This window comes from Brachycentrus maculatus, unplaced genomic scaffold, assembly GCF_059751285.1.
Source record: "Brachycentrus maculatus isolate JH-2025_06_01 unplaced genomic scaffold, ASM5975128v1 h1tg000136l, whole genome shotgun sequence".
NCBI lineage: Eukaryota > Metazoa > Arthropoda > Insecta > Trichoptera > Brachycentridae > Brachycentrus > Brachycentrus maculatus.
Window position 1 is genome coordinate 793,450 of NW_028280889.1, and position 17,591 is coordinate 811,040.

General features: G+C 38.8%; 1 protein-coding gene across 2 annotated transcripts in view; it reads left to right on the forward strand.

Annotated features, from left to right (window-relative positions):
- The first annotated feature begins 265 nt into the window (after nt 1-265).
- The window catches only part of btz (CASC3 exon junction complex subunit), a 30,306-nt gene continuing 12,980 nt past the window's right edge, over nt 266-17,591 (forward strand). The window contains exons 1-9 of one of the 2 annotated variants that reach the window (XM_088260478.1): nt 266-523; nt 725-805; nt 3,758-3,876; nt 8,148-8,319; nt 10,510-10,604; nt 11,804-11,947; nt 13,583-13,828; nt 14,874-15,006; nt 16,900-17,095. In XM_088260478.1, coding sequence (XP_088116604.1) covers nt 431-523; nt 725-805; nt 3,758-3,876; nt 8,148-8,319; nt 10,510-10,604; nt 11,804-11,947; nt 13,583-13,828; nt 14,874-15,006; nt 16,900-17,095 — 1,279 coding nt within the window. In that variant the 5' untranslated portion in view covers nt 266-430. The remainder of the gene's footprint in view (nt 524-724; nt 806-3,757; nt 3,877-8,147; nt 8,320-10,509; nt 10,605-11,803; nt 11,948-13,582; nt 13,829-14,873; nt 15,007-16,899; nt 17,096-17,591) is intronic. The other variant, XM_088260479.1, reaches the window with a different exon arrangement.

The following is a 17,591-nucleotide window of genomic DNA, read 5'->3' on the forward strand; positions in this document are numbered from 1 at the left end:
TGTCCATAAATATGAATGTTGTCTTGAAATTATTTAGAGTTATTTGGGAAAACCGGGATTCTTAGATACTGAAAGAGATATTTTGAATAAATTTTTGCCCTTTACATGAGCGAGAATCAGTAAATCGATTCTACATCTGCTTCTTAGCATAACAGTTAAGTACTTATTTTTAAAAAATAGCATGACTGCTAATTTTCATCTATCCACCTACAATAATTTTGATTTATGAAAAATACGACTATAGAAGATTGACGTTTTTATTTTTAATCTATGGATTCCATAAAAGTGAGGAGGCACGTAGATTTTGACATTTTCGGAATTAACCCCGTGAAATTCTATTTTACATAAAAGTTATATATTTTTGTATTCATCGAGCGGATCGGCGTTACGCCGACAACAAATTGTCAAGATTGCTTCCTTAATTCAGAACATGTCGCTGGCGAGGCGGCGCAAAGAGCGGACGGATTCCGCGGAATATTCGGACGCATCTTACGAGGACGACAATCACATAAATTCCGGCGATGTAAGTGAACCGATTTCGGTGATAAATGCATTTCTTCCCGCTGTGATCGGCTTATGATTAGTGCTGCCCGTGAAAGTGTAGTGTTTGTGCGGTTAATTAGGTTGGAATGCGAGCCAATTTAACATAACAATGAGGTCACGATTGTGACTTGTCAGCAATTTAGTTGTGATTTGTGGTAATATTCCCGCGGTTCGTTTGCAGGAGGAGGACGCGGAGTCGGAGTACGGGTCGGCCGACAACAGCGGATCGGATCTTTCGGAGAGAGAAAGCGGCGACGGGCAGGTGAGTGCTTGCTTTATTTTCATTCAAACGCGGTCTACTTTCATCACGGTCTTAACTATTTGTTGCAATTTCCCCGCTTCAATAAAAATTGGAGCAATCGCCACTGCTTGAATATGCTAAAATCTATTTTAGTCCATTATCTCTGTCCCCTGACATTTAAATAGTTTTACTCCTGTCAACATCGTCAAATTTTTAAGCAGTTTATTTATTTTTTCTGCAAAATCACGAATGCCTCCTTCCCTCAACACCATTCTTCCTTAACCTTCCTTATTACCATCATTTTGTAATTTTTTTAAAAATATTTTATATAAACTAGTTGCTTCCAGTAAATTGTGATTTATGATTTTTTCTTTCTCATTTATACTTTATGTTCAAGCACTATCTACCTCCTTCTTCCTGGCTACATCCCAATATATCGTAGTCGTACAGGAGACTGACCAACTACCAAAACGTAAAATGTTCAGGACGGCCATTATTGCTTGGCAAGAAAATAAACACCAATGCAGTTAGTCATTTTTACCAAGTCAATATATTATACTTCCATGTTTAAAATCCTTATGGATTTTTTCAGAGCAATATTAAGCTAGTAAGATATCAAATGTTTGTCCGCCTCCGTAGTGTAATGGTCAGCATGCTCGGCTACCGTTCTGGAGGTCCCGGGTTCGATTCCCAGAGGGGTTTAATAAATATAAGTGATTTTTTTCACTCTAATATTTATTCAATATTACTCTGGACTGGTACCTGAAGTGGAGGGCTGATCACCTTTCCTTCATGTGTAATCGATCGTGATAACACTGCGTTTATATGAAGCAGTGCCCTATGCACCATTGGGGTGCGGTAAGGGATTTATTATTTATTAAGACATCAAATAGTCAATGATCACGTTTTTGTAAAACAATGCACTTGGTCACTTTCTCCTGTATGACTACGATATAGTCTTTGTAAACTGTTGGGGTCAGCTCTCCTCGTCCTCAGGTCATACGTCCTTCTATCATGGACAACGTCATCTAGGCCATATCTTCGAATCATGTTCTCTCTATGCAGCATCCATGAATTATTTGGTCTTCCTCTTGATATCTTTCGAGGAAGATCCATTGTTATTGCCTGGTTCAAGTACTATCTACCCTCTGATTGCAAACAGCCATATAAGGTATCGAACGTTTTGACCAATATCACTAGTCTGTTGTTGGTTGGTCAGAAGATATTGCTTTTTAGCAATAAGCCCGCCAATGTACATAATTTTTTCTGTACATAAGTTAAAATAAATCATAAATAAATTAATACGTTTGATAAAAGTATCTCGTCCCTATTTTTAGACTATGATAGGTCAATAATCTAATCTTTCGAGTTAGTGATGTAAATATGTTGATAGTGATTTATTTTGGATTAAAAAAAAATTGCATCCTCATCCGTCTGTGTGTAGTGGGGAGATCTGTAACTAGGGTGTCTAAACCCCTTAGGGGCCTCAAATAGTTTTAAGGGGGGTCGTAGAAAATATTTAGGATACCTCTATATTGCTGTTGAGTAGGACAAATTGTCGGATGTTAAAATTTTTTCATAGGAAGGGAAATTGTGATGTCATAAATTTGTCCCTACGTAGTAGACCGCCTCTGTAGTGTAATGACCACTACGCTCGGCTACCGTTCTGCAGGTCCGGTGTTCGATTCCCGGGGGGGAGTCAAATAAATACATATAAGTGATTTTTTCACTCTAATATTTATTCCATATTACCCTGGATAGGTACCTGAAGCGGAGGGCTGATCACCTTTCCTTCACATGTTAACGATCAAGATAAAACTGTGTTTTTATGATGCAGTGCCCTATGCACCATTGGGGTGTGGATAAGGGTTGAAGAAGATTTATATCTTAATACAGTATTAATATTATTTTTTTTAAATAATAATATTTTAAACCTTTTTTTTAAGGTCTTTAACGGACACCCCCTTCCCCCAATTGGTCTGTTATATCGAGATTTAACTGTAATAACCGAGTTCAACCGTATAAATAAAATCTTTGTGATTCGTTATGATATATATTTGATTGTCCCGGATGATGTAGAGAGATTGATCAGCATATAAGTATGGTTGCCATGCGGTGTGTGGGCGTTGACGCCACACAAACTTTCTCCAAGTCGCTTTAAAGAATCGCTAATTGATCGATGCGCAAAGTATGATGAATTATTCATCAAAATAATTGTATTGTTGCAGTCCACACATACATTCATGGTATATACACACAGTCCACACATTCATATCAATTGTTGGGTAATATATCCAAAATTAAACAAGGTTTATTGGATTGAATTCTACATTTATTTATGTGTATGTTAATACGTGACGCGTTTCATCTTTTTATGACATTATCAAACACTGTCTTAAAAAGTGTGTTTGATAATTTCTTAAAAAGACGAAACGCGTCACATATTAACATATACATAAGTAAATGTAGAATTCAATCCAATAACCGTGTTTAATTTTGAATATATTACCCAACAATTCAATATGGAATTCTACCAACTGTCTGCAGTTACAATAAATAACATTAACATCCTGTGAATGCCATTGTACCTACATTATATACGTAGTAATTATTTTCTTCTCCGTCTTAGTCCTTATTACTGAGGGTTGTGACCCTTGTGGACGCAATGACTCTTCTCCAGTTATCCCTTGACTGCGCTGCACGTAGCGCTCCAACCACTTAGGTGCCTGCTGCTGCCTTAATTTGATCGGTTCATCGTGTGGGGATCTTTTTCTCCCTCTCTTTTCCTCCAGGCTACCGATCACAACTAGTCGTTCCAGGCTATCCTTGTTGCCACGCGCAACGTGCCCAAAGTGGATCAAAAAACAAAGTCATTTTATTTCTCCAAAAGTCATTTTATTTCGCCAAATAATTTATTACAATTATCCACAAAGTTAATGCTTTAAATATTCAAAATACATCTTTTCTTTTCAGGCCACTCCCGGGTCCGGACAGAAGGGCGAGCGAGTGGACGACGATGAAGACAGGAGGAATCCGCAGTACATCCCCAAGAGAGGGACTTTCTATGAGCACGATGACCGGACAGCCCCCGGGTAAAGCTCCTCCCTCTCTCTCTCTCTCTCTCTCTCTCCGATCCTTGTGCTGATGATGACACTAAGGACGGTGGTTTCCTTAGTTATCATGAGTACGGAGTATGTTCTCTCCGCCTAGAACCATCCATCTTGTTATCTGTTATCTGATACACCTCTAAATAGAACTCCTTCAGAGCTTTAGACGGAGAACTTTCTAAATAGCCTAACACAGGCAGGAACCCAAATACTTGATGGTATACCAAATACAAATTTATGAGGCGAATGTAATTGGAAAAAGAAGCAGAGGAAGACCGAGAAAAACTTGGCACAATCAAGTATGCCAAATACTTGAAAGTGGTCAGGTTAGGAGTCGTTACAATCTGCGGGTATGTATGAGGAGATGCATGAACGTGGAAGAGGCGAAGAATGTTTGCCACGACAGGGTGGTGTGGCGTTCTATTCTCTCTGCCTACCCTTGCGGTGAAGCGGCGTGATGGTTAGTTAGTTAGTCAGGCAGGAATCCAACTGCCCAACCAAGTATCCACCGTTCTTTCTGAACCTAATTCTAGAATTGCGGTCACATTTTGTAAAATGATAAAGCTAAAATTGTAAATTAAAACACTTTTTTTTACCACAAGTTATATTTACTTTTATTCGACTAGTTTCGGAAGCTATAGATGCTTCCACCTTCGGATCTAAATATAAACTATTTTATATTTAGACCCGAAGATGGAAGCATCTGTAGCTTCCGAAACTAGTCAAATAAAAATAAATATGACTCAAGTGGTAAAAAAACAAGTCTTTTAATTAACAATTTCATCATGCTTACTACAAAGTGAATGGCGAAACAATAAATAAAATATGATTAAGCTAAACGCATTTAAACTATGGAATTTTTTATTAATCTTCATCATTTTTTTATTATTATTTTGTTTGTAAATTAAAATAAGAATTGACATTGGCAGAAACATCCTCTCACTGGGTGACTGCCAAATAAAGAAATAAAATAAAATAATCTTAATCTCTGTATCCACCCGATAGTGCAAAAGGTACTACGCGAATCGATAGATGTTTACTCAATTTTTAATCCAGACATTGTTGTCAGGCGGGTTTTTTTTATCACCCCGACCCTAATTATACTCTGGCAGTCTGCCGCTCGATCCTCGGTATACTAATCACAAGTAACCGCAACATCCAATTCCCGCCTGTACAATGTTTGCAGGCGTCTCTCGCGCTCTACCTAAAGTAAGTAAAAAACTTAAAAAGTAAATATATTGCGCCGATTGTCGATTTGGTGGAAGAGGAAATAATGAAGTGGAAGATTTTCATTTCATTCATTCAAATCCTTATCCGCACCCCAATGGTGCATAGGGCACTGCATCATATAAACACAGTGTGTTATCTTGATCATTAACATGAAGGAAAGGTGATCAGCCCTCCGCTTCAGATACCAGTCCAGGGTAATACCGAATAAATATTAGAGTGAAAAAATCACTTATATTTATTTGACCCTCCCTGGGAATCGAACCCGGGACCTCCAGTACGGTAGCCAAGCGTGCTGGCCATTACACTACGGAGGCGGAAGATTTAGTGTGTTTAATTGATTTTGTGCTGGGATTGATTGGTACAATCCAAAATAATTGATAGGTACAATTTCACATGTTTGTCCCAAAAGAATTTTATTTATTGACTTGGCGTTTAATTTGTAGAACTCCATTTTAATTTATGTATTAATTTTACATCAAACACAGATTTTTTGAGTCTACTAAGTTGTATTTTATTAACAAAAAACACATAAAAAATTATATTGTGACAATTGTTTCGCCTTGTTAGGGCATTATCAAACGAATGTGAAGATCAAATGGACCGTAGTCCATTTGATCTTCACATTCGTTTGATAATGCCCTAACAAGGCGAAACAATTGTCACAATATAATTTTTTATGTGTTTTTTGTTAATAAAATACAACTTAGTAGGCTCAAAAAATCTGTGTTTGATTTAAAATTAATACATAAAAGAATTTTATGTTAAAATTTTGAAGTAGACCTGGTTTATATAGATATTATTAGTTTTGAAGTGAGATGCACCGCCGGCAAATTTAATCACTGGCCGCCTCTGGTACGCACATATGTTTTACAGTAATTTCAACAGATTCTTCTTATCTCATATCCTGTACATAGTGTTATCATAAATATGTGGAGAATATTATTTATGCAACATAAAATCCAAGCATATTAAATTCCTTATCTTACACTTCTTTAATAATGATGATATAATGCAATTTATTTCATAAATATATATATATATATATATATATATATATATATATATATATATATATATATATATATATATATATATATATATATATATTTGATTAGGCATTTACTTTGTAAAATTTAATTCAAATGTAGAAATAGATCACTTGTACAGACTGGCACAAAATTAGTCATCCTATCGGGAAATGTTATAATTTTTTTGCAAATGGCTTCATACGTCAATCGTATTTGACATTTGTGAACTAGACAGCTGCAGTATACAAGCAGATTCAGGGTGGCGCAAAATTAACCAACCAATTTTAATAATTTTTTTACTAGATAAAATAAAAATTATTGAGTGATGGAAATCTCTATATAAACGCCACACTCTTCCGTCCTGGCATACACTCCACGCTTCCTTCACATCCATACATCTGGTCATACATGCCCTCCGATTACGCAGACTTTTGATACAAAATGATTAAGGAAACACTTGTTTTTATACTACTTGAGTTTATTATGGTACTCTCTTATGGTAGAGAAAGTCCAAAAGAAGTTTTTGAGGTATCTCTACATGAGAGAGTACGGCTATTATCCTTGGCTCTACCCGACCCAGTTTCTCCAGGGTATGCTTGGCTACAATAGTTTAGAGACTAGAAGGAATGCGTATTTGATTACGCATTTTTATCGATTGTTGCGCGGTATGATCGATAATCCTGAAATTATCCAGAGCATTGGTCTGTATGTTCCCGATAGTTACCTAAGACAGCGTCGGCATAGATTGTTTCAGATTCCTATACACAAGACCAACCTGCCGATGGTTATGCCTGTAGGAAGAGCTACCGCTATGTTGAACAATATCACATTGGATATTGATCTGTTCCATGTGTCCGAAGGAGTTTTCCGAAGCGAGATTCTTCTACACATTTAACAAGAGTCTTCTTGTGTAATTTTTAATTTGTTTTTTTTAATGTATACGCCTTAAATGTTTGTTTGTAATGTATATATTAATTATTGAATAAATTGAATTGAATTGAATTAATGACTACTAGTTTCAGAAGCTAAACTTCCATCGTCAGGTCTGAATAATAACTTTATTATTATGTTATAAAAAGTGGTATAAAAACAATTGTTTCCTTAATCATTTTAACATGTCTTACCACAAAGTAAATGCCGAAACAATAAATAAAATGACTTTTGATACTGCCAGATTTTAGCTGATTGATCTGCTTGTGTCTTATTACGCCGTCCTCGTTCTGTTCTCTCACTCATATTTGCCACATTTATTTTTCCCGTCACTCCCGTTATTTGAAAAAACTTCAGATACTGTTATGCCATTATACCATCCTGTCACAGTGATTCTGTACTCGTTCAATTTTCGGAGGCATCAAAATAAATATAGGCAAAAGGAGAAGATAAATATTACAATATGTTGGGACATGTCGCTCACTCCTTTCAACAACGTCATAAATCAAAAAACTTGATTTTTCAGGAGATCGTTTTTAATGTTTAAGAATATAATCAAATGTATTAAAAATAAATATCAAGCCACTTATTAAACTTTTTACTGTGCGACAGATCTTTTTAGGTAAAACCTGAAGGTTTTTTTCTAAATTTGAAAAATATTAAGTATTTTTAAAAAAATAATTAAACAATATATTTTCTTCAAAATGCAAAAACAACACTTTCTGCCCTGTAGCGGGTAAATATTAAGTTAAAAATATGCCGCTTTCGCTGGGATATAGTACATTTTCTGGATATTCCGAAAATATGCACAACTGAAAATTGACGATTTTTGACATATGACGTTATTGAAAGGAGTGAGCGATGTCTTATTTACAATATTACAATCTTTGCTTACAAAAGCTGGAATAAAGGAGCTATTTAAATCAAAATTATATCATACCCTCAACATAAATGAAGAAATTCATTGATACTGCAATATGGAAACCCCGTATTATACCTGAAATTGAGTAATATAATATAAAGATGTGGATAAATATCGCATTGAGTTGACTTGTTGGCTGTGCGCAGGGAAGAGGAGGGCACGACGACGGCGGAGAAGGAGCCCGCAGGGGAGAAGGGCGAGGCGCCGAGCCGCGCGGGGGACAGCGTGGCCCCCGGCGCGGCGGACAAGAAGCCCCGCCAGACCAGGGCCACAGCCCCTGACAGGTGGGCTCACGACAAGTTTAACGAGAACGACCAGGTGACTAAATTAATTTTTTAATAATGTATTTAGCGGGTATTTTTTTTATTTTTTATTTTATTGGAAGGAAAAACAACAGTTACAATACATGATAAATGAGAATACAAAAAAAAATCATGAGTACCGTGAGTACAAGTTTTTCACATTTATGCATAAGAAAAGTCTATATATAAGAAGAGATACGAGATAAAGATGGGATAAAGAGAAAAGGAGATGACAGTGATAGGAAAAGAAGAAAAGGAAAGGACTGGGAATAGAATTACCCTTTTAGGTTTATAAGATTTCGAATAATTTAGCTTTAAAGTTTGAAAGATTGGAGTAAAACATATCAAGGTGGGTACAATTTTCATTGAATTCCCCACAACTTCGATAAATAAAATAATTTTTCAAATATTTATTTGATGGTGCTGAATTATAAAAAAGATGACTTTGTCTAGTGAATCTAATTGGAAAAAGTATGTATGAGAATGAGTCCGCCTCCGTAGTACAATGGTCAGCACGCTCGGCTACCGTTCTAGAGGTCCTGGGTTCGATCCCCGAGGGGGGTCAAATAAATATTGACTGATTTTTTCACCGTAATATTTATTCAATATTACCCTGGACCTGAAGCGGAGGGTTGATCACCTTTCCTTCATGTGTAAACAATCAAGATAACACTGCGTTTATATCACTCAGTACCCTATGCACCATTGGGGTGCGGATAAAGGTTTTTAAAAAAATGTATGAGAAACTGTCAGAGAACAAAAAGCCTTCTTAGGACGTCGGAAATGAAGACTCCACGACCCATTGCAGGCCTAACACTTCGCGACAGAGTTGGAAACTCAGAAATAAGAAAAATCTGCGATGTTGAAGATGTTGTGCGATGGGGAAGAGAAAGAAGACGTTTCTGGAGAAATCATGTGGGAAGAGCGAGTTGGGATCGAGTGGTGAGGATAGCAGCGGACAGCAGCATAAGCGGGATCAGACCCCCAGGAAGACCACCTGAACAACGGAGAGATATCTGGTCTTCCACCTCCCAGAAGCGGACCGGAGAATGACAGGACTTAGTCCTAAAAAAAAATAAGAAGAAGAAGTATGAGAATCTGTCGTCGAGAAAAGGCGATTCAGTTGGCTTGGCCATGTACTCCGCATACCTCCCGAGAGCCGCCATCAAGCTTGCCTCTTTTACAAGGCATCAGGTTCGCGCCGCCCAGGATGACCACTGCTGACAATTTGTCGGATGATGCGAGGTTGCTGGCAGCTGACTGTTAGCCTAGAGACAGTTTGTGGACTCCATATGCTCCACATAGGATAGCGAATATGGTTGAAGAAGAAGAATGTATGAGAAAGAGGTGAAGAATGTTTGTAAAGACAGCAGTGTGGCGTTTTATTCTCTACTAGGCAATCTGTTCGCCTAACCGAAAAGCGACAACACATTGTTGCTTTATTTGTTTTTTGGATCTGATCATTAAGACCTTACTCCCAATCATAGAATTCAGTAAGCGTCTGGCAGCGCTTGAAGCCACACGTCTTTTCATGCCCATTTTTTTTTAGAATATATATTGGAATTCTTTTTGTTTTTTTAAGTATTTTTTTATTACTCCTTACCTTTCAATATCTTTTTTCTTTTCAAAAACATATATTTAAAATGATGTTTTGAGAAAAAAATTCAATTATGTTAAATGTTTTAATTAAAAATTTTACTTAGTAAATACCACAATTTAGTGGTATTCACTAAGTAATTTTTTAAAAATTATGAATAGATAAGTTTTACCACTAAGTGACTGCCGAATCAACTAATTAAAAAATGTTAAATGTTACCTGGGTTTAAAGAAAATTAAGTTATTTCCAGATCTTGCCACCTGGGACCTACAGCACGATTGGCAAACGCGCTAACCACTACACTAAGGGCGCTTGTGCACTACACGGAACTTTACCGTCCGCCAGTCCGGTTTTTTCAAATAAAAGCGACTACGACAGTTTAGCGTGATCGAATTCACACGCACCGTGATCGTTCACCGATTCGAAGAAAGACGGACAAAAGCACAAGTCGATCATCTGTTTTTACACGCTAACCGGACTGCCGGACAGTGAAATTCCGTTTAGCACACATGCTCTCTATGGAGGTGGACAAATGTGCACGGGATTTTGTAATTTTGGATTTGTGTGATGTCTCTAGGAAGCGTATTCACAATGAGTTGTACTTCGCAGGTTCCCAAGAGCAGTGAGGAGCTCATAGCCATCTACGGGTACGATATTCGGGCAGAGGAAGGACCCCCCAGGGCCTTCCGGCGCAGGAAATATGGGTAAATATCTATTACGCTTTTAATTTTTTTAAATGGAGACCTGCGAGTCAGGTCCGCGTCTTGCGAGTTTCATGGCATGGTATATCGCTCACTCCTTTCAAGAACGTCATAAATCAAAAATTGTCAATTTTCAGCTATGCATGTTTTCAGAATGCCTAGAAAATGTACTATACCCCAGAAAAAGAATCATATTTTTAACTTAATATTTACCCGCTACAGGGCAGAAAATGTTGTTTTTTCATTTTGAAAAAAGGGTATTGTTTAATTATTTTTTTAAATAAACTAAATATTTTTCAAATGGAGAAAAAACCTTCACTAGGTTTTACCTAAAAATATCTGTTGCTCAGAATAAAGTTCAATAAGTGGCTTGATATTTATTTTGAATACATTGTGTTATATTTTTAAACTTTAAAAACGTTCTCCTGAAAAATCAAGTTTTTTGATTTATGACGTTCTTGAAAGGAGTGAGCGATATGTCTACTACTAAACTTATGTTTGATTTGTGAAGAGTCATCAGTGGACAAGGTTGGGATGGGTAAAGTTGGGCGTTCCCGCTCTCTACCGACAGTATGTAAAAGACGCTTTAAGCCAAGGGTGGCCAACCCACGGCCTGCGAGCCGCATGCGGCCCGCCGGGTGTCTTCTTGTAGCCCGCGGAGCATATCACACATTTTTTTCTTTAAGTGTACATAAAACCCCCAAAAAACATTCCATCGTGCGTAGTTCGTATCATATCCCATATATGGAAATATCTCACTATCGTGACAATTTCTTCTATATACCAATATCCGTGTTAGCAAATAATCACGACCGTGACAAAATTGTTTGATTTGAAGCTTTTGGAAAAATGTTTGCGTGAAGCAACAAGATGAATCGTTATCAACGAAACAATTCTGACGAACAAAATCAGACTTCACACTAAGATTTGTTTCATTTTGTTTATATTTTATTATTGCTTTTAATATTGCCCAACTCTAATCTAATAAAGATGTTTGATTCTCATTTTTGTTATACCTTCTTAAAAAAACAATAGATATACACATTTCTCGTTTGCTTTGAATTATAAAAGTAATTTTGTTTTACAGCCCGGTAGGAAATCTCATTTCTAAAATTTGGCCCGGCCGCTTAAAAGGTTGGCCACCCATGCTTTAAGCGTTTCCGCAAACAGTGTGTTAGTAATAATGTATTTGAATGTTACAGTCGCGGCCCCGCCAAATACACGCGCAACTGGGAGGACGAGCAGGCCTACAGCAGCAAGGGGACCCCCCGCACGGGCACCCCGCGCCCCCCCCAGGCCCCGCCCACCGGAGACGACTTCCCCGCCCTGCAGTCCAACAACGAACGGTTCGTGTTACTCACTCGCACGCATTCCCCACACACAACGTGAGCAGACCTGTACTGGGTGATAAAATGGCTCGACTGCAATTGTACCGCCTCCGTGGTTAGCTGATTTATTTACCATGCTGGAGGTCCCGGGTTTGATTCCCAGGGGGTATAAAAATAAACCTTAGTGAGTTTACACTAATGTTTATTTTTACCAATTTACATTATTTTAATGTATATTTAAAACTACCCTGAAGCGCAGCAAGTCCTGAAGAAGAGAAGGTGGGCGTGGTTGGGACATGTCCTTAGAATGCCACCTGAGAGCATCAACCCCTCGTGTCTCTTCTTCCAACCCCGAGGATTCCGGCGCCCCGGAAGGCCGCTGACGACCATTCACCGACTATACTCACCAGAACTTCGAGACGCCGGACTGACCTGGGAGGAAGCCAAGGAGATGGCGCGTGACAAGAGTGACTTGGAGACATCTCGTGTTGGCCATATGCTCCACCTAGGGAGTGAACATGAAAAGAAGAAGAAGCACAGCAGTGATCACCTTGGCTTAATCTGTTAATGAACAAGATAACACGTTAATGTCTTTCTTCTCTTATAGGGACTTCACTAGAATTTCCTATAAGAGTGGGAGTACATCAAGGATCGGTGTTCAGCCCGCCACCGTTCATTTTGGCCATAGACTATTTAAGAAACCAGGAAATGAACAGTCCGCTAAAGGCCTTACTATTGGAGATCTGTTGGAGATGTGATCTCCCCAGGATATCCCTGGCATTCTTCTATAGGTCCACATCTCCGACGCGTTCAGCCTATCCTTATCTATATTACCTGTTAGAGTGTGAACCATCGATAGATAGACTCTATTAATGCATATAAAGTGCGGAGCGTCGGAAAACCGACTATTGCGCATTTTGTTTTAGGTATCGACCTGTACGGACGTGACTAAGCGCGCGCATGTATAATGTTTTTAATAAGTTATAACATTCATAAATAACCATTTAAAATTATTTTGCTTTGAATTTAACATTGATTTTTGTATTTTTTTAAGTAAAAGTTTTTTATTTCTACCTACAAAATGTCAAATTCGTCAAGTAGTGATGATGAAAAGCAATTAGCTTCTTCTTCTTCTTCTTCTTTTTGTAGATCCTATGGATCTGTTTGTGCCTCCGCATGTCGCTCTTGGGATGTCGACTCCCAGCTGTCTTTCCATCTTTTCGGAGGTCTGCCTGGGGGTCTGCGTCCTTCAGGATTGCCTTGGAGGGTGATACGTGGAAGTCTGTCTTCTGACATTCTGTTTATATGTTCTTTCCAGTATCGCCTTCGTTGTCGTCCCCACCTCACGATATCCTCCGTCTTACACATGCTTCGAATGTCAGTATTTCTTACTCGGTCTCGCAATGTGTTTCCGATTATGGATCGGAGAGTCATTTCGGAGGTTCGAAATCGAGATTTTGTTTTGGAAGTATCTGCTCTTGTCTCAATCCCATAAGTGGCTATTGGTCGGACACATGTTTTGTATAAGCAATTAGCAATTTATGCAAAATATGTGAAAATAAGCTCTGCACTATAAGGGTTAAGACTACAGCGCTCTATAAATTATCTGAATTTATTATTATTATTATCATAATTATAATTTTTTTCCCACAGAAACAAGCCAGACAGGCGTCGCAATGGCACGGCCGCCTCGCCCCCCTCGTCACCCAAGGGGGGCATCGAGGTGGAGGTCCGGCCGGCGGCCGAGCTGGACCGCAACGCCAACGCGGCCACGCCGCGCGCCGCCCCCGCGCCGCGCCCCCCGCGCCCGCGCGCCGCTCCCCGCCGCGCCTGGCAGGACGCCAGAGGGGACAGGCCGGACGGGCCCCCCGCGCAGGCGCACCCGGCAGCCCTCGTCTCGTGAGTCTCCGTTTCAAAACATGACTTATCCTCCCTTTTCAGCCCTTTTCAGTGTATTTTTAATTTAAGTTTTATTTGGCAAAAACCGCTACAGTAAACCCCCTTATAATGTTGAGAAAGGTTCCGCGTTATCGGCGGGAATGTTATAGGGAAGGGGTTCCCGATCTTTTTCAGCCTGCGGCACACTTACAAGCTTAGTATTTTGTCACGGCGCCCTACTTTAGTAAGTTATTTGGAATAGACATAGTGACTATATATATTGGGTCTTTCAATAAAGTCTTTCAAACTTTCATAGTTAATATCGACCATATTGTTGATGCTATATCTCTGACGCACACTTTGTTTTTGAAAAAACAGTTTTGGAAAAACTAGTGTCTCTTTGCGCGAGTCTGGATTTGCAAAAAGAGATTCATTATTAGTTACATTAGCTATTTATTTTTACATGTCGCTCACTCCTTTCAACAACGTCTTATATCAAAAATCGTCAATTTTTAGTTGTGCATGTTTTCGGAATGCCCAGAAAATGTACTATATCCCAGCAAAAGCGGCATATTTTAACTTAATATTTACCCGCTACAGGGCAGAAAGTGTTGTTTTTGCATTTTGAAGAAAAGGTATTGTTTAATTATTTTTTTAAATATACTAAATATTTTTCAAACGGATAAAAAACCTTCAGGTTTTACCTAAAAAAATCTGTTGCACTGTAAAAAGTTCAATAAGTGGCTTGATATTTATTTTTATTATATTTTATTTTATTTTTAAACTTTAAAAATGATCTCCTGAATAATCTTTTTTTTTTATATATGACGCTGAAAGGAGTGAGCGATATAGTCTTTGTAGAATGAATGAAACTGTTTTGGAGCTATGAAAAATGAGTGTCTCTTTGCGCTAGTCTGGATTTTCAAAAAGGGATTCATTATTAGTTTATTATATGTTATTAGTTACATGTCTTTTCCTTCTCCCAAGTTGGTCCAAAACTTGTCATACCCTAGTGTCGTGTTGCCTCACTAGCAATGTGTGATTGGATTTATATTGTCACTTGCAGTAAGGACGCGGTGAGCGGAGTCAGCGCGCGCCCCCTCCCCGTGCCTCCCGTATCGGCGGGCTTGCCCAGCGCCTCCCTCGGGGGCTCTACGGACAGGAAGGACAAGGCGCCCACGCTCCGGAAGCCCCACCCGGTAACTTTACCATCATCTCGGCACCCAGCTTGAAACATTCGAGATCTTGCATTTATTCCAATACAAAATCGGATCTGTTCATCCAGCTTTTGATGAAATTTTTCTTTATTATGAACAGTCTTTTTCTTATTTTTATCACATAAAAGCCTCCGTAGTGTAATGTTCAGTACGCTCGGCTGCCATTCTGGAGGTCCCGGGTTCGATTCCCAGGGGGGGGGTCAAAAAAATATAATTGATTTTTTCACTGTAATATTTATTCCATATTACCCTGGACTTGGTACCTGAAGCGGAGGGCTGATCACCTTTCCTTCATGTGTAAACGATCAAGATAACACTGCGTTATATGACGCAGCGCCCTATACACCATTGGGGTGCGGATAAGGGTTTTATTATTAATTTTTTAAAAGAGTTCCCACACTTTGTAGCCCCCTGTACATTACACATGTATCGATAGAAACGAGTATTACACATCTCATCTGAATGTCTGAACAGTTTCTACTGAATAGTAACCTAAGCTTACTATGGACAATGTATAATAAACATACTTTTTTATATTTCTTGGGGTCATGTCTTGCAACATGTCCCGCCCATTGGCCACTTGAGTCTTGCGACGCGATCCATGATATTCTCTATTATGGTTCTATTCCTAATTTCCTCATTCCTTACTTTATCGCTCAGGCTTAAACCAAGCGTGGATCTTTCCATGGATCTGTGTGCATTTGAGCTTCTTTGCTTTTCTTTTGATGGTTGGTAGGAGTTCCTTATTGGTATTTATGAGCAACCAACCATCAAGCAGAGTGCGCTGATGTACTTCGGACACGTCATGAGAAATGAAAAATATCCTCTTCTCCACCTAATCATACAAGGAAAGATTGAGGGGCGAAGAACTCAAGGATGCCCAAGGACATCATGGCTGAAAAACCTATGACAATGGTTTGGCAGAAGCACCAAATCTCTGTTCCGAGCTGCAGCATCTAAAGTGAAGATAGCCATGATGATCGCCGATCTTTATTACAAGTGGCACAGAAAGAAAAAGAAGACGAATGGAGACCTTGGGAGAACAAAAGAGGCGTCAGAAGACCCCAAAAAAGATGGTCCGACGACATAGTCGCTCTGGGGGGTAGAAACTAACACGAGCTTAAGTACTCTCTTATGGTAGAGAAAGTCCAAAAGAAATTTTTGAGGTATCTCTACATGAGAGAGTACGGCTATTATCCTTGGCTCTACCCGACCGAGTTTCTCCAGGGTATGCTTGACTACAATAGTTTAGAGACTAGAAGGAATGTGTATTTAACTACGCATTTTTTTCAATTGTTGCGCGGTATGATCGATAATCCTGAAATTATCCGGAACATTGGTCTGTATGTTCCCGATAGTTACCTAAGACAGCGTCGGCATAGATTGTTTCACATTCCTATACACAGGACCAACCTGCCGATGGTTATGCCTGTAGGAAGAGCTACCGCTATGTTGAACAATATCACATTGGAAATTGATCTGTTCCATGTGTCCGAAGGAGTTTTCCGAAGCGGGATTCTTCTACACATGTAACAAGAGTCTTCTTGCTTACTTTTTAATTTGTATTTTTAATGTATACGCCTTAAATGTTAGTTTGTAATGTATATATTAATTATTGAATAAATTTAATTGAATTGAAAACTGGCTGTAAGCATACCCTAATTATACTCTGGCAGTCTGCCGCCCGACCCTCAGTATACTAATCACAAGTAACCTAATTCCCATCTGCACAATGTTTCCAGGCATCTCTCGCGCTCTACCTAAAGTAAGCAAAAGTGGCACGGAAAGAAGAAGCTTTTCTTTTTGTCAGAGACATGAATCTATCATTGGGGACAAGTGCCACCGCTAGAATCATCACATTGTCATCTCTGTCAGGTGCAGGTGCCCCCGAGGCTGCAGCAGGCGGACAGGGGGGACAGAGTGGACAGGGGGGACAGGGGGGACAGGGGGGACAGAGCGGACAGGGGATCGGGAGAGGCCCGGCCGGGAGGCGGCAGCAAGCGCTACTCCAGCATACGCCAGAGACCGATGCCAGACACATACGAGCCGCAGCAGATCAACTATACGCAAGGTGAAAACAATTTTTTTTTTTGTCGTAAGTCCAGTAAATGCCCAAACCGTATTCTTCCTCATCTATGTTGAGATGTCAGAAAATACTATGAAAAATAGCTCCTATAATTGGAGATAATCCAGATTTGTAAGCAAGTATTTGGACACACTCAAATTGTTGTAAATTACTACGTATATAATGTAGGTAAAATGGGATTCATAGGATGATACGTTGGTAGCAAAAACTAAAAAAATAGTTAAAAAATAGTAATTATTTCAATGTACTTCTTTTTCTTATATCGCTCACTCGTTTCAAGAACATCATAAATCAAGAAACTTGATTTTTCAAGAGAACGTTTTCAATGTTTAAAAATATAATACAATGTATGAAAAATAAACATCGAGCCACTTATTGAACTTTTTACTGTGCAACAAATCTTTTTAGGTAAAACCTGAAGGTTTTTTCTCAATTTGAAAAATATTGAGTATATTTAAAAAAATAATTAAACAATACCTTT